Raw genomic sequence first — 18556 nt, 5'->3', positions numbered from 1 at the left:
GAGGGGGGAGGAGGGAGAGCAGGCCTGGCACACAGTTCGCGGATGCGCGCGAAAGATCACTTCACGGAGCTGCCTCAGGGAGATTGAAGCACTTTTTTTAAAAAATCAATAAAGACAGTAAAAATGTAATAATACATGTCCCCATGTTTTTAATTCCAAAATAAAGTTTTTATTTAATTCGTATTAGCTTTAGGAAACCTCATCCCGCTCGTGGATGAGGTCTCCTAAAAAAATGTAAAGGCTGGTTGGCCTTCACCTGCCCGCCAACTGTTAGGTTGGACGGGCAGCGTAAATTTCAAGTTAATGAGGTTGTTAATGGTCTGAATAGGCCTTTTAATTATTGGCGGGTGCACAGCCAATCTGGCATGCGCCTGCCAAATGAAATATCGCGCGAGAACGCGATGACGTTGGGCATCACGCATCATTTTACACTCAGGCATGTCAGGCGCGTGCCCGCATGCTAAGCGTAATATTCTGTCCTATGTCTCTCTATGTGTGATTTAATTGAATTAAAGGCAGCTGATCTGAAAGCTTTGACGTAACAGAAGATAAGCTAGGTTTGAAATCTTAAGTAGGTAAAAGTAGGTGTAAAGGGAACATTTGCATTTTTAAATAAACCAGACTAGATTTATTTCAAAGGAGGAGTAAAATATTACACCGAGCCAGGAGAAGTTCAGGAACAGTGGGCAGAATTTTACGGCCCCGTTTCGGCAGGGAAGGGGCCATAAAATGCGGCGAGCCATTATACACCATATTTACTTCAGCGTGAACGTAAAATCCCACTGCTGTAAAATTCTGCCCAGTGTGTATATTTTTCCTGAAGATTACCTCTAAAATTGGTACTATGAGAGATTTTTATCATCAGGGAGGTAAAGTCCAAAGACAGTGAAACAATGAAAATTTGCATTCAAAGAGGAAAATATGGATAAAGGAGAGAAGGCTGTGTGCAAGGGAAGGCATTCTAAGATCTAATAAATGTGAAAAAACCTCCAGCATCTAAGCCTCAAGTTGCCGTCTACAAAGATCTGAAGTTAAGTAAACTCACTTTGAATTGGATTGTTCAGGGTGTTGTGTTTTGTGCCTGGGTCTTTTAAAATCTGTGTCTTGCTGTTGCCTTAACGAAAGTGTAATGGGGAGTTAGATTAAATCGGGGATTTGTAGATCTGCCTGTGTGCTTAAAATTATTTCTTCTATTAATAAAGGTTTAATTTAGTTTTGTAAGAAACCAAAAAACTCGGTGGTCTTATTACTACTTAATTCAAGGCACACATCTCGAAATTTATACAAATTGCAAAACAATTGTGGCAGTTGTTTCAAGTTTCCCTTTGGGATTTGAGCAGCTCAGCATTTCCCATCGGCTGTGCCATAACATCAGGAAAAAATTCTCGAATAGTATGCTGCTGGCTCAATGAGGAAGGAGACACTGTTGGATTTGGCTCTTGAGAATGAGCTGGATCAAGTAGATCAAGTGTCAGTAAGGGAACATTTAGAAGACGGTGATCATGATTTAGATAGGCTATGGAAAAGGACATGGAATAATCCAGAGTGAAAATAATTCAATGGGGTGAGAACAGATTTGATCTAGATAAATTGCAATCAATGATTGGAAAGCAAAACTGTAAAAGGACAATCGGCTGCCTTTAAGAATGATATAGTTTGAGTACAGTCTAGGTACATCCCCACAAGAGGGAAAGGTAGGACAAATAAATTCAGAGCTCCTTGGATGACAAGGAGTAGAGATGGAGCTGAGAAAGGATGCGTATGACAGATGTCAGGTGGATAAGACAATTGAGAACCAGGCTGATTATAGGAAGCTTAGAATGAAAGTGAGAAAATAAATGAGAATCGCAAAAAGAGAATGTGAAGAACTGGCACCTAACATAAAAGGGAATCCAAAAGTCTTCTACTGGCATATAAGTAGTAAAATGGTGGCAAAAGGAGGAATGAAGCTGATTAAGGACCAAAAAGGGGATTTACAAATGGAGGACAGGAACATGACTGTGTTACTAAATAGGTACTTTGCATCTTTACTAAGGAAGAAGGTGCTGCACAAATTATAGTGAAAAAGGTAGCTGAGACATTGGAAAGACTAAAAATTGATAGAGAGGAGATATGAAATAGGCTGGATGTACTTAGAGATAATAAGTCACTTGGATCAGATGTCATGCATCCAAGCATACTAAAGGAATGAACGGTGTGTTATAAATGAGAGGTTTTATAAGGTAATTATGTTTTGGGAGTGTTTCTTTAATTCCAAGTAAAATGGGATAGTAAAGAGAGTCATGTGATCAGTTCCGAATTCTGGCCGCCACAAGCATGGGTGCACGGTTACTGTGGGGGGACAGGGAGGCCCAGGGTGAGGCTTACTGAGAGCAAAGTGTAAAACATTTACATGAAAACAAAGCCAAGAACAGCTAAGTTGACTGTGGATAGATTTTCAGTCTGAGATATTGGACAGAAAGAGAGAGGGAGGGAGGTCTCAGAGAGACAAAGGCTACCGCTGATATGGTCAGTAGAGAGAAGAAGTTGCGAGTCCTTTGCGAGCTAGGGGAGCAGAATGCTGGAGGAAGAACAGTCTCTGATCTACAAGGCACTTCCGGTTGAATTCTAAAGACTCCGGAAGAGTTGCCCTAGCATGGTCAGGAAAAAATTCTTGAGAGAATATCTGACTGCTGGTAGTTGGTTTGGAACTTCTCCAAAAATTGAGAAAAGTGTCTTTTAATGGTCACTCGATGTTATGACTCAGTGATATGGGGAAAAGCTAACCCATAGAAGCTGAGTGATGTTGGATTGGTTCTTGTGAAAACTGCTATTCTGTGGAGAGCGAGACAAAATATAACTGTGGTGTAAGGTTTTCAGTCATGTTAAAAAGTTAAAGAGGATGTCATTCCTGTTGTTTAGAGTACTAGTTAGTCACTAAGTGTGTTTAGCTCTGTTGCTTTAGTTTGTTTGTTACAGTAGGAGTGTTAAAACATGAAATCTTGTTGAGAGTATCATTAAGTTGGTCACTGGGAATTCAAAACTCTTGTTTACAATTATTGGTGTTTACGGGATCATAACAGGTGGAAATTATGGAAGTACTGGCCATAATCTTCCAATCCTCCTTAAATATGTGGCGGTAGCAGAGGGCTACAGAACTGCAAATGGTGCATTCTTGTTCAACAAAGGGTGCAAGGATAAGCCGAGGCAACTACAGGCCAGTCAGTTTAACCAAGGTGGAGGGGAAGCTTTTAAAAAGCAACAGTTCATGGACAAATGCTGACTATTTAAGGAAAACCAGTACAGATTTGTTAAGGACAAATCATGATTAACTAACGTGCACAAGTTTTTTGATGCGGTAACAGAGAAGGCTGATGAGAGTATTATATTTGACATGGTGTACATGGGTAAAGTGTCAGCAAGGTTAAAGCCCATGGAATAAAAAGAAACAGTTGCAGCATGGATACAAAGTTGTTTGGTTGACAGGAAACAGAGTGTGGTGGTAAATGGTTGCTTTTTCGGACTGAAGGATGATATATAGTGGGATTCTTCAGGGGTTAGTTTTAGGACCACCGTTTCTCCTGACATATATTAATGACTTGGGTTTACAGGGTGGAATTACAAAATATGCTGAAAACTTGGAAGTATTGTGAAGTGCGAGGGGGGTAATGATAAACCTCAAAAGGACATAAGTTGGTAGAATGGGTGGACAAGTGGCAAATGAAATTAATTTTGGTAGGAAGAATGGAGAAAAGCAATATAAAAGAGAGGGTACAATTCTAAAAGGGGTGCAAGAGCAGAGGGACCTGTTGAAAAACAAATTGTCAAGTGTAACAGGGCAGATTTAGAAAGCAATTAATAAAGCATATGGGATCCTAGGCTTTATAAATAAAAGCATAACAGTGCAAAAGCAAGAAAGTTATGATAAACCTATGTAGAACACTGATTTGGCCTCATATGAAGTACGGTGTCCAATTCTGAGCTCCACACTTTAAGAATGTGAAGGCATTAGAAACGGTACAGAAAAGAATTGCTCCAGGGATGAGGGACTTCAATTACAAAGACAGATTGGAGAAGCTGGGGCTGAAGATTAAGAGGAAATTTGATAGAGATGTTCAAGTTCATGAGGATCTGGACAAAGTAGATGGGGAGAAATTATTCCAATTTATGTTAGGTTCAAGAACCTGAGGACACTGATTTAAGGTGAATGGTTGAAGAGCAAGATGCAACATGAGGAAAGCCTCTTTATGGAATGAGATGTTACAATCCAGAATGCACTGCCAGAGCATGTGATGGAGACATTCAATCAAGGCTTTCACAAAATATCTGTACAAATATCTGTTGAGAAAAAAAATTGCAGGGCTGAGGGAAAAGTCAGGAGAGTGGGGCTAGATGATTTGGTCTTGCTCTAACCACTCTATGATTCTAAAATTCTATAACTCTCGATTCCCCACCAAAGGAAATAGTTTCTCCTTCCTACCCAATGAAATCCATTTAACATTTTAAACACAAGCCAAGTTAATGCAACTTGTTCTCACAAATTAATTCCCTAAGCCCCTGTATAATTCTGGAGCATTCTTACTGCAATCTGCCAAGGCCAGTATATTTCCAAAGCTGAATGCAGTTCTTCACACTGAGTCCAAGCAAGGCTCTACACAGCTAGACATAACTTCCTATCCTTTGCATTCCAGCCTTCTTGAGGTAAAAGTCAACATTCTACTCACCTTTTTGATAGCTTTCTGTATCTGTCTGCCAACTTTAATGATTTGTGAATTCAGACTCACAAATCTCTGCTCCTCCATAGCTTCTAGTCCCTCACCATTTAGAAAATGCTCTAGCACCTTTCTTTCCAAGCTCAATTCATAAAGATTATGCCCATATGTCTTGTTATCCTCATTTCCCAAGTAACTAACTTCCTTTTAAACATACAAATTCACATTGCCTTTCTGGAGGAATGCATTTCTCTGAAAGAAGATTTATTTTTCCTGGATTTGCTTTTAATTAGCTGAGTTTCAACTACATTATGTTTTAAATTTGTTACTAAAGGAAAATGCATTTAATATCCACCTTGTCGATACTCTTTGTTATTTTAAACACATCGTATCATGCCTTATCCTTCATACTCCAAAAACTTTAACCCAAATTGATCAGTTAGACTTCAAACCTCAGTGCCTTCATCATCCTGGTGATTTGTCATTGGACTTTCTGCAAGGCCAGAATGTCCTTGTCTAAAATAAGCTACCAAATAGTGTCTGATCCACTGTCCAAACAATTGAAGGAATCATTTCTTGCCTTGATATGGCCTATATTAAGCCCAACCACCCTTTGGCTTTTAATGATTTATATACCTAGACTCCCAAACCTCTTTGCTCATCCAAGCCTATCTGTTAATTTCTCATTTAGATGACATTTCTACCTGTCATTGTTATACTTAATGTGTACTAGTTCATACCTCTACAGTATCTCTCACTGTTGGAGCTATTTGTTTAGTTTAAGCATTTTTAGATCTTTTTCCCACTGCCTCACAATATTCTGTACTGCAAAATCATCTTTATTATTACATGTACTCTCCTCTTTGCCAAATACAGGTACAAATAATGCAAACACCAATTCCAGTAAAGAAGGGGTGTTTGGAAGAGGGAATATCTCTTTTATACTGCCCATCAATCAGATGCCTTTTACATTCAAAACCTCAATCTCCAACCAGTTTCCTTCCGATGCCACAGTTTTAGCCATTTGGTATACCCCTGAAAATCCATATATGCAATATCTATCAATATCCCCTCAGTGATTCCACCAACACCACTACTAGGTTAATCAGGCAAGACCAATCTTTCACTAAACATTCCAACTCTCCCTAATCAATTTATATTTTTTTCAAGAGTGCACTTACACTATTCTTGATTATGTATTCTCCATTTTTGCAATGTGACACTAAAGTTGCTGGCCTGCAGTTCCTTAAATTAAACTTTCCACCTTTTTGAACAAGAGTTTAGTTACTTCTAATGCTCTGATACTGCAGCCAGAAGCTAGCAAACGTTCCAAGATATTTTTTGAGCAGCCTCGGCGGAAACCATCTTGATCCAATTTCAATCCTATTATATCAAATTTAATTTTTTTTAAAAATTTTACCTTAATAATGTTCTCCCTTCATTCACCTTTCCTATACCATTGGTATTGTATTTTCCTCCACTGTGTAGATTAGGTGAAATATTCCTGTAATATTCACAGCCTACTCTTATTTTTTAACATACATAAACATATTAAATGGACCCACCTCCTCTCTACCACTTTTTCTAAATATACATACTAATTAATCTTTGCCAATTCCCATGATTCCAGCTGAAGATTGTTATCCCTGTTTTTGCATTCATTATTTTGCTAATCTTTTGTTGCTTTGTACAATCTTCTCAGTCCTCATTCTTACATCGTCATCATCTCTCATGCTTATTATATAATCCTGCTCCTTCTGATTTATTTTGGGTCCAAGCACTCTCATAAACCAAGATTGTATCACTCCAGAAATATCCTTTGGCTTTCAACAACATGTATTTGTTTTAAAATCCACCTTCATCAATAGATTTGGCAGATTGACCAGTAGGAGATTCTCACACCTCCTGAAATATATCTCTCCCCTATTCCTTGCAAATTGGTCTAATTCTAAATCTAAAACCAAAAGTCTGTGACCCTCCTTTCTCTGGAAATCCAAAGCCTAGCAAACCTGCTGCACTGCTCAGGCACTACTCCTCTAGCATTCACAGGAAGCTAATATTGTTATTTAAATTGCTCCTTGCTGAAATGGCAGGAATGGTAGATGGGCAGTTATACTGGGCTTCTTGACAAAAAAAAGGGCATGTAATTGCTACTCCTCTCATTGCTGTCATAATACTTCAGGATTTTCCTACTTGAAAAGCTCAGCAACAAGTGACATTTTACAGTTTTTGGCTTGATAGTGGAATGTTGCCCATGTTCATCGTTCGCAATGAAGTAAAACTTTGATTTTTTTCCTTACTTTTTGCCACTCTTCACAATCCATTTTGGACACTTATTACTTGACAAAGCAGCATGAAATATTGTTTTATTGTTTGCTTGTATTTGTCAACACTGTTACAAATTATGAAGTTTGTAAGTTTGTTATGTTTTGATGTTGTGGGCGGAAGTTTCCGTGCCTGTTGGCATCGGACGTTGTGGCGGGCATAAGCAGACAATTTGGCAGGAAGGCCAAAAATCAGTTTCACGACATCATGAAACAAGTTTGCAATCGTCCACTCCACCTGTCAATGGCAGGCCAAATTTCCCGCCGCCACACAGCAGAAACTTCATTGTAATACATCTGGGTATCATTCTAAGCCCAGCTCACCTGAATCATCTCCCCATGCTGGATCATCCAGGCACGTTGGCATAATTGCATGCCGAAGTGTTTCACAGCAGAATTTATGAGGCGTGCACCTGGTAAGCTGCGCTTCAAGGAGAACTCGGAAGTGAATGCACAGTAACATTGCCCTGTACTTGCGAAGGTCATCTGATGGACCTCAAGGTTGAGGCGCCGCGCATTCAGGCGAGGACACAGGCAAGTCGCAATTTCCTGGCTGGCTGACACTGCGGTGCCAGAGCAAAGGCTGCACTGCAGTTGAGGCAAGTTGGGGGGTGGGCAAGGGCTGCACTGCAGTTGAGGCAAGTTGGGGGGTGCGGTCAAGGGCTGCACTGCGGTTGAGGCAAGTTGTAGGCGGGGGAGGGGCAGGCAAGTGCTGCACTCCAGTTAATGGTATTGCACAAGCACATCCAGGGCAGGGGGAGGCGGGGAGGGTGAGGATGGGGAAGCGGACAAGCATTAGGGAAATCTTGTATAAAGTGACCATTCCTCCACAGCTGAATAGCTCAGGCATAGCCACATTGACATGCTTGGAGTCAGGCCTCTAGCTGATCTCAAGTAACACAGCAGCCTGAAAGAGCCATTAAATCTGTCTACCTGAGCCTTGAATATACTTAATGACCCAGCCTCTACAGCCCTCTGCAGTAAAGAATTCCACAGATTCTATACCCTCTGAGAGAAGAAATTCCTCCTCATATCTGTCTTTCACAGCCAAGGCAGTGGATATCCTCCATGTCCCCATGGTGCTAAATCCTGCGGCAGGTAGCAGATGCGACCGACCAGTTCCCTGGACATGCGCAGTGCCTTTCACCCCTTGGGCACAGACTGCAAACTGATGAGCATTTCAGTGGACTGCAGAACAATTAGACGATTGAGCAATTTGTACAATCTCCTTGTTAAAGTTGGCCATGGAGCAGTCACTGATGGAGGTGCTCACTGCCCCTTGCAATGTCATCATTCAAGTTTGGATCAGAATGCCCAATAGTTCAAGCTAACAGTGTAGCCTTGCAGGGTGAGTTAGGAGAATGCCTGTGCCTGAGGTGAGAGCACAGCATGCAGTCAAATGGGAAAAGTTGCCACCAATTGGTCAGGTGGAATGGTACGCAGCCATGCATACACAAAACTCTGGCCATCCAAGTGGTGGCCAGCACTCTCTGGGATGCATTAAGGGGCCTTCAGACTTAACCAAGAGAGGTTCTTAATAGACCAAGCTAACCCATGCATCTCCCTCTTTCATCCTGCAGGAGTACAACATTAGGAGCATGGAGTCTGGTGACCAAGCTGTATGCCTCATGGCATACAGAAAGCGGAGACGAAGAAAAGAGCGACAGAGGCGCTGACTGGGCATAGGGAGGAGCAGCACCCTCAGGAAGAAGGGGCAACTGGGACTTCCGCGCACATCACTGAAGACCCACAGTGAGCCATTGCTGGTTGGTGCCTAGCTAGACCTAGGGTCTCTAGACAGCATTTGTCATTCCTGCAGATAACAGAAAATCAGCGTCACTGAAGACTGCGTGTGACCAGGGAACTGGTCGGTCACATCTGCTACCTGCCGCAGGGTTTGGCACCACGGGGACATGGAGGGCATCCACTGCCTTGGCCGTGAAAGACAGATATGAGGAGGAATTTCTTCTCTCAGAGGGTACTGAATCTGTGGAATTCTTTACTGCAGAGGGCTGTAGAGGCTGGGTCATTAAGTATATTCAAGTCTCAGGTAGACAGATTTTTAATCAGTAAGGGAATCAAGGGCTATGGGGAAAAAACAGGAAAGTGGAATTGAGCATTATCATATCAGCCATAATCTCATTGAAAGGTGGAGCAGACTCAATGGACCGAATGGCCTACTTCTGCTCCTGCATCTTATGGTCTTAAAGTGACCCTGGCACTCAATTTTTACGCCAGTGGCTCCTTTCAAAGCTCCACAGGTGACCTCTGTGGAATAGCACAAGCCTCCACCCACAAATGCATCCGTGAGGTCACGGATGTCATCTTCGCGAGGGCACACAGCTTTGTACATTTTGCTCAGGATCAGGAAAGCCAAAGTGCAAGGGTGCTGGGATTTGTCCAGATATCAGGTTTTCCACAGGTGCAGGGTGCCATCGACTACGCGCACATGGCGCTCAGATTTCCATGGCAACAAGCGGTCAACTACGTCAACCGCAGGGGCTTCCACTCGCAGGTTGTTCAGTGCAACCACCACAAACACAGCCTGCAGGTCTGCACATGGTTCCCAGGGACCGTCCACGACTCCTCCATTCTCAGTAGGTCACAGATCTCTGACATCTTCCAGGGTCCCTACAGGCTGCAGGGTTGGCTCCTCAGGCACAAGGGCTACATGCAGAGGACGTATTGGATGACATCTGTGCGGCGGCCTCAGAGTACAGCAGAGAGAAGCTACAATGAGGCTCATGCTGAAACACACATATTGATGGAGCAAGCCATTGGAATGTTGAAAATGAGGCTCCGGTGCCTGGACTGGTCTGGTGGAACCCTGCAACATAGTCCACAGAGGGTGTCACATACCATCATCGCCTGCTGCACCCTTCAAAACCTGGCGCTGCAATGGAGAGAGGGGCTGGCTGAGGAGGAGATGGAGGAGCTGCACATCTCCTCCTATGAAAAGGACATCAATGGGGATAAGGGTGATGGGGTCCTCAAAGCTGAGGATGATGGCGATGAGGCCACTCGCACTTGCCAGTCAAGGCAGGTACGCTCGGGAAGCCCTCATAGCTGCTAGATTCATAGAGGATGATGATGACATGCAGTGAGGAGACACCATAGATCTTCACTTTGCATCTGTGAAAGTTTGATTCCTGTCTGGCTGAGGGCACCTCACTTGCACTCTGTGAACAGGGTCATATCATGGAGATGCAGCAGGGAAACTTTGACTTCTCCTGATCCTCTGACATCCTTCATGAACTGAGCCCTTCAAGACCACACTGTCACCGGGCACAGATGCTGATAAGATTGGGGGCCCAGTCGCACCTCAAAAGGTGCTGGGATCACACAGAAAGAAAGATGGACCTCTGTGCCACCAGCCAGATCATTCTGGCAGCAATGATAAGCCCCATTGAGGTACAGGCATGACTGATGTGTCCAGTGACAGTGAAGGCGCACCATCAGTGTGCTGGGAAGGTTGCAAAAGCATAGGGAAGAGGCCCTGGTCTGAGATACCTGCCTTTATCTTGTGTGGGGACCAAAGTTTCACATCTGAGTGACACGAACACTACTCATCAGAACAAGGAGACACTCTTAAAAGTTTATTAACAAAGTGAAAATTATGTACAAGTGATCAACACCTGTGTCCAGGCTGTGCAACTATATCTTCTTAACCTTCCTAACATTGCCACTGCGTCTTGGTGCTCCCCCGACATCCACAGCAGAGGTGGAGGTAGTCTGCTGACTACTACCCCCTGTCTGTGATGACCCTGAAGGGCGTCCTGTGGAGGGCCAATACCTGGAGGGCCACCGGCCTGCTTTTGGGGTCCTGCTGTGTGGCAGTGGCACCTCCCCCAGCCTGTGCAGCTGGAGCCGCTGCAGTCACAGCAAGAGAGGATTTGGATGGTCCAGACACTCCCGGAGTAACCTGGGTAGATGGCCCCAGCGTGTGCACTTACTGATCCTCCTTCCTATGAGCGCCCTAGGGCCGCTGGCTGACACCTTGAGGGGAAGGGGAAGCTGGAGTGAGATCAAGCTGCCCCGCACCCCTCTCGTGTTGATACTGTTGAAGGCCAATTATGGCGTCAGCGATGGAGTTCAACCCGTGCAGCAATACAGGACCGATGACCTGGACCAAGGTCTCCATGGCGGCCGCCATCCTACCAGTGTTGACCTCAGTGCGATGGCATTCCTGCACTATCACCTCAGGCTGAAGGCAGATGGACTCCTCCATCATGCCTTGCAATCTGAGGAGTGCAGCAGATATCCTATCCTGCTGTTCCCAAGTTTGCCTTTGCAGCTCCAGCAACTGAGGGATGACCGAGTCCAGAGGCTCGTCACCCGACTCGGACTCAGCAGATTTCTGGTCTCCAGCAGTCCTCTGAGTGCCAGAAACCTAGGAAATCCCTGCCTCCGCCTGCTGTGGATCAGACAGTGCGATGTGCTCACCAGATTGTGAGCCCAAGACTATTCTAAAGCTTGGTCCCACCAAGGTGTGCATCTCACTGCTGGTGGAGGATGTGGCTAAGTGCTGTGATGGGTCTTCAATGAATGTTTCAGCAGCTTCCTCTTCTGAGGTGCTTTCAGGGATTGAATTGAGGAACTGGGTCTTGGACTCCCTCAGCTGTTTCCCAAATGTGCCTGCGAAAGCAAGGAGAGATAATTAGTGCATGGCAGTGGCCAGTGAAGCAAACACATCACTCACGGGATAGCTGTCTGATGGATGTTGCACTATTGGATCCTCACTTGGTTGAGCACTGCCAACCTCACCACCAGCACAGGAATGGCCCAGATCTTTGCTGGCCAGCTGGATGACTCTATTTTCAAAGTCTATGAGGACCTTGATTTCAAGCATTCCTCCACCAGTCTTCGACCTTTTGTTGTGTGCCAGCTTGTCCTGCATGAATACAGATGGAGAGAGTGTAAGCAGGATGCTTGCCAGGTCAGATAATAAGTATGTATGGCAAGTGTAAGTGGTGAGTGGTGCCATGGACAGGGTGAGGACAATGAAGGTGTGTGTGTGTGGACGTGTGATGGGTTTGTGAGTGGTTTGTGAATGTGAGAGTTGTGAGTGATGAGAAGAATGACTTACCCTGGCGTAATGGAGGAGATCATTCATCCTCTTGCAGCACTGGGCGGCTGTCCTCTTTTGCAGGGCGTTGGCACTGATCACTGCCGCCACCACCTCCAAAGCCAGATTGGTGATGTTGCTGGCCCTCCTGCAGCCAGAGCAGGGTAAAGGGCATCACGGCAGGCCTCCATGGCATCCAAAAGGCGCTCTAGGGACGCATCACGGAATTACGGGTTGCTGTCTTCTTGCCTTTCGAGTTCATGTCTTCTGTGCAGCAGTCCTGGTGGAAGCACTGAGAGGTGTGTGTGCGGCTGCACTTTAAATATGGTACCTGGCGTGAGGAAGCAACGAGGTGACGGCGTGGTGGGCGAATTAGAGGCCACCCGCCAGCGAAACTGCATGTTTCCCATGAATGCATGATTAATGAGGTGGGATTGGGACAATATGGCATAAAAAGCCGCCATTGCGACCGGCAGGTAAAACGTTATTTTTCTTGCCATTACAGCACCTAGTGCAAATCTGAGACAATTCTGCCCTATATCTTTAAGTTAGAGTAAAATGGAGGAATGAAGGGGGTCATGTGAACCTATTCTCAATTCTGCCCAACAAACAGTTTGGATGGCTTTGTGGTTAAAGGGGGCCCAGGTTGTCTCACTGGGAAGAAGATGCGATATATTTACACCTGTAAACAATGACCAGGAAAGCTGTGCTGATGGTGGATAGACCATTAATCTCCAAGTTAGAGGTGTTAGGAATAGCAGGTTTTTAAAAAAAAGTTATACTTTAAATTGTCTAATTAATTCCAAGATAGAATGGCATTGGAGGTCTAGGGAATAGCTAATTAGCATTTCTATCTGGATTCAAAGCCCATGTGATTCAGGTCACCATGGTGATGGGCTTTGAGTGGGGAAGAGTCCTGTGCAAACCCTTGTCGTATCAGATTACGGAACTTCTCTTATGATGTCCCTGAACCTCACAGATGGTCAATCTGTAAGAATCTGAGAGACAGCGAGCGAGAGAGGCAGCCAATCTACTGTTCACCATACAGAATCTGGGTGGGAACTCACATTTGGATTGAAAGACGATGTTCATGAGAATTTGAATGAGGCTGAAAGATTCACCTAGCTTTGACTAAAGAGAGGAATCTTCAGGGTGGCCCTCGTTGTGAAAGTCAGTTTGGGGGATTATAAATTATCCAGCTAGAAAAGGAAACAAGCAATCAAGAGCTGAGAATAGTCTTGGACTGGTTCCTGGAGAATGAAGTGTCCAATTAAGGGACAGAGTGAAATATAACCATACAGGTGGATTATTAGGTATTTTAAAAGTTAAATTAGGGATCTTTTCTGCAGTTACAGCATGAGTTGCATAGCAAATAGTGTTTAAACAATGTTGCTCCAAGTTTGTTCATTGCAGTAAAAGTCTTTTGGCTTGCAATCTTGTTGCATGATCATTTCAGTCCTACACTAGAATTCATTTTTTAAAAAGGTTTTAAGTCTTTACGGAGATCGTAACAACATCCCATCAATTTCTGCTTAGGGCTACTTTCTGCCTGAAGTTGAGGAAGTCAAGAATTTTGATAGCATATTAAATTCACCATTCAATTACATATGGCAATTCAAATCACCATCACATTGGCATGCAATGAAAACAATCTTACTATATGATTGCCTAAAAAACAGTTGAATTTATCCTTTATACAGTCTGATCTTGCTGGCAGTATTCCACTATTCTCACATGGCTTTCTAACCATTGCTCGATCCTGAAATTTGACAAAAAAACATGCATTTATTACCTCTGCTTCCAGCTGATTGAGTTTTGCTTCAAGCTCTTTTATTCTTTCATCTTTCTTCTGATTTTCAGTCTGTGCCTCCTGCCGAGCTGTAAATTCTTCATCAAACTGAAACAAATACATCAGTAAAGCCTTCCAGGTCTGCTCAGTTTAATCAACGTGCATGTACTAACATATACATATATGGATAAACAAATCACTTACTAAATAAGGCAGTTTGCTTTATTTTTCCATATCTACCAACTTAACCCAAGCCACACTTAAAACAGTCTATGTCCTTGTTTCTATTCAATTTTGTTAGCTTTGTCATAAAAAATTCCCAAGAAACAACTCTCTCCACCAGCAACTGAATGTTTGCAGAACATAACTCTTGGCTGGAAGGAAGAGAATCAAAATATATTGTGATCCAGAAATAAGTATTATAAAGAGAAGTAACTACAATTGCCACTACCACAAAGGTTACTAAATATCAACTTCACTTTGAGTAAATGTCAGCCAATAAAGCTTTGAACAGGGATATCATCATTTTGGTTTTACAAATAATGTAAACATATTGAGTCACAAGGACATTTGTACTCCCTACAAAGGAACTGTATCAGCTAATTAAATTGCACAGTGAACAGGTTAAGCATGCCTACTTCTCAGTACACATAATAATGTGATCAGATATGAGAGTTTGCAAAGCTAAAATAGGACTTCTACTGCAATTTAAAAATTCAACACAGATGTAAAAATCAGGAGAACCTTATTTTAAAAACATACAGTTCAACATTTCCTTTTTACCCTCTTGTATGTCATAATACGGTTCCAAACTAGTATATTGAGATACAGACTCACTTCAACCAAATAGACATAGAACTCTATTTTAAGACAATAATACTGCAAGTACTCAAGAAACTATAACCCTTACGGTCACTGTATTGAGATCATAATTTATCACACCAATAGCTCATTCTTCACCAGAATATCGAAAGTGTGGAAATGCTTCGCCTCATCAGTTCTACAATCAACATGTTTTCAAAACTCAAAACTGTAGCTACTCAATCACTATTTAAAAGAGTAATGTAGTAATGATAAATTTATACAAAACAATGGTAAAACAGCACAGTCAGTTCTAGGTGTCACATTGTATAAAGGGCATGAAACGAGAGAGAGCATACAATGTAGGATCACCAAGGTGATCCTAAGGATTGGAAACTAGAGTTACAAGCAGAAACTTGAGATACTGAATTTTTTTCCACTGGGACCAAAACGTTAAGGCAATATTTAATGGAGGTTTTTAAAATTATGAAGGGTTCCCAAGGTGCAAATCGAGAAAAATAATTCCTTCTGGTTGAAGAGTCAATGATGAGGGGGTGGCCAATTTCAAATCATCATTCAAAGTGAGGAGAGGTTTTAGGAGAAATTACTTTACTTAAAGGCTTGTTAGAGCATAGAATGTTTGGTCAGTAGGATGGCTTAGGAAGAGATCATTGCACCAGTTCAGGGAAAGTTGGACAAACATTTGAAGCAGAGAAAGATATGGAGAGAGCAAGGCAGTGGGATTAATTTTGCATTGCTTTAGCAAAGAGCTGGCATTGACATGACGGATCTAAAAGCCTCCTTTGGTGCTCAAAATGTCAGCGCTCTATCTCTTGATTTATCACATATTTTTCCGAATCTTTTAACTTCGGCAGTGTCCTGGCCTTGGCCTCTCAACAATAAAAAACTAAATAACTTGCTAGATTAAACTCATCATTCACGTTATTGGCAGAGTTGTGTTTCACCATGCTTGGATTCAGTCTTGCAACTGGGATTCTTCTAAAGTCTGTTCACTACAAACCAACATTCAATTAGCAGTTTACTACAATAGGTAGATATAAATACATATTTGAAGGAGGAGGAAAGATTAGACAGGTTGTGGCAATAAAGAAGAAATAAACAATTAAGCAGATAGTTCTCTCAAGATGCTGGAACAGGTGCAATGGACTGAATGTATTCCTCTGTTGAAAAATTCCATGATTCCCAAAGACTTTGGAAAAACTGTACAACTCAGTGGGAAGCTATCATTCCTACAACTGATCAATACTAAAGAAAATACAAAGGAGTACCAAATTAAATCATGTCATGTAGAGTTTCATAAAGCATTACTTTCTAATATCTTTCTATAGTCCTGAAACAATTCACCTCAAATTGAAGACACCTAGTTTGTGTTGATGGCACTCAGGGCTTTCTGATAAATGTGCAATGCCAATGTATGTAATATGCTACAAATTTTGGCTAGATCATACTAATGTAACATAAAGTTGAAAAAGAGCACCCCTTCTTCATCTCTTCCTCTTGCATACCCATATCAAAAACACACTGTTTCGTCAATAATCAGTTTTGTAAATTATGGCTTCAATTTTGTTTTATAGACTTACCTTTTTGGAATACTCTAATGCCATTTTTTCGCTTTCTTCTACCTTCGCTTTGTCAACACATTGATCTGTCAAGATATACCGATTGATTATGTGCTCCTAGATTCATTGCATCTTACAAGAAGAAACTGTATTGAAGCTGAACTCCAATACTATAGATAGTATTCCTTTTGACAGCCAATATTTGTGCTAAATTAAAATTACAGAAAACCTTCAGAACACACCATCTAAAAAAAATAACAATCCGCACGTCTGCATTCTAGTGGAGTTATATTATCAGTGCTTTAATAAAACTTATTATCATAGTGTGACAAAACCTAATGAAATATACACACAGTAATAATATGGAACAAATGAATGAAATTCTGTTCTGAAAATTTGCTCATCTCAAGTCTCCAAAGTCTTTAATGTGGTATAATGTATCACTGAACTGTGTGAATAACTTGCAGGATTTCTACCGAATATTGCTGGGCACTTCGACAAATGACGGGCTCTTCTAACTGTGATGTAGCATAAAAACAATAGCAGCTTTTCATAAAAACTTTGATATTTTCTTGAAGTGCACACATTTCAGCTTAGCAATTTGCAAAATTGAACCTGAACAAAATTAAACTTAGTTAATGCAAGCATTTTTCAGCCAATTTTAATATTTTTTCAAAACTTAGACATTAACTTTCTCTTGCATCATGGAGATTTGAATATAGCACTTTTAAATGCTTTTCAGGATCTCACTGTTCTGTACTTGCCTGTATTTGAATGCTAGTTAGATTAAACCAGGAGTCGCTCAATAAGGAATTTGGCTGTGTGTGGACAGTCAACAGATAAGCAGGAAGCATTGCAAGCAAGCTCCAGCCCATTTGGACTGAATTTTTAGCCAACAATCAACTCAACTGAGTAAAGAATATTAAGTTGCTTCGCATACTGGTTTCTTATTGTGGAAACAGCAGCAGTCATCTGTTCATGAGGATCAGGTTAGTTCAAATATATGTGGCATTGCTCTACTATGACATATTGGGTGGTTCATTGATGACTACATTAGTTAACTATTTTTCTGTTGATTAAAAGGTTTACTTAGTCAACAGTTGTACCTTATTTAAAAAATGTCACACTATTTTAGAGTAGTGTTTGGAACTTGCCGGAAATTACATCAGAGATGCAATGCAACAGAAAACATGAGTACTTTGAAAACTTCAAAAGAATTGACACAGCTTAAAAGTTTTAATCACGTTACTGAATATTCAAACATACCTATAAGATGACTAAAATCTACTTCTAATCGTTTACGATATTCAAAATCAGGATCTACTCCATTTCGATGCAATACTATCTGGGAAATACATTCTTCAATTATCTTGTAATACTGTGGTCTAGAAGCACAAAAATAAAATAAAAATGATTTTCATGCAGTACAAATCAGAAGTAACAAAATACAAAACACCATTAAAGATCTTATATTAAATTCAATAATTTATTAAATGAGCTGAGCATAAGGAGCCCAGCATACTAAGTCATATTCAATTGTAAAGTTTTCACAAAATACCCTTCCAAAGACTTATACATATGTTATTAAAAAACCAAAAGCTGCATTAGAAAACTCAAGCTGTAATCTACGCACAAATAATTTAAGTTAAAACAGAACAGATATCAGTTAACCTTAACAGCAGTGGAATACAAGCAATTTAGTAGTATCCTTTTCATGAGTAAGGATACATTAAAGCAGTTGAAATACCGGTCAGGTTTCAAGGTCTTACTCTAGACTATGATGGAGATGTATAGGAGATGCCAGCAACTTGTAATGAGTGGTCTCCTCCCCACTCTCCCTTCCCCTTCATACAAGCCAGGGAGAGCTTTAGTTGTACATTTTTGGGCCAGTCATGATGCAAATAACTAGAGCACGATCAAAAATAAGTCGTTTTACATTCAAAAATCATACAGAAACACTAGATTTTTAAAAATTAATTCACGGAATGTGGGCTTCGCTGGCTGGGCCAGCATTTATTGCCCATCCCTAGTTGCTCTTGAGAAGGTGGTGGTGAGCTGCCTTCTTGAACCACTGCAATCCATGTGGTGTAGGTATACCCACAGTGCTGTTAAGGGAGGGATTTCCAGTATTTTGACCCAGTGACAGTGAAGGAACAGCAATATATTTTCAAGTCAGGATGGTGAGTGATTTGGAGGGGAACTTCCAGGTGGTGGTGCTCCTCCCATCTATCTGTTGCCCTTGTCCTTCTAGATGGTAGTGGCCCTTGGTTTGCAAGGTGCTTTCTAAGGAGCCTTGGTGAATTCCT

General features: G+C 41.8%; 1 protein-coding gene across 7 annotated transcripts in view; it reads right to left on the bottom strand.

Moving 5' to 3' along the window:
• The window catches only part of diaph2 (diaphanous-related formin 2), an 855920-nt gene that overhangs the window by 547301 nt on the left and 290063 nt on the right, over positions 1 to 18556 (bottom strand). For all 7 annotated transcript variants that reach the window (XM_078547238.1, XM_078547236.1, XM_078547234.1 and 4 more), the window contains 3 exons: positions 17517 to 17635; positions 16272 to 16336; positions 13873 to 13977 (listed from right to left, as the gene is read on the bottom strand). In XM_078547238.1, the coding sequence (XP_078403364.1) occupies positions 13873 to 13977; positions 16272 to 16336; positions 17517 to 17635 (289 nt within the window). The remainder of the gene's footprint in view (positions 1 to 13872; positions 13978 to 16271; positions 16337 to 17516; positions 17636 to 18556) is intronic.

The sequence above is a fragment of the Cetorhinus maximus genome, chromosome 8, assembly GCF_964194155.1.
Source record: "Cetorhinus maximus chromosome 8, sCetMax3.hap1.1, whole genome shotgun sequence".
NCBI lineage: Eukaryota > Metazoa > Chordata > Chondrichthyes > Lamniformes > Cetorhinidae > Cetorhinus > Cetorhinus maximus.
Note: the sequence above shows the minus strand (reverse complement) of the source record. Positions and strands in the feature narration are given on the sequence as shown.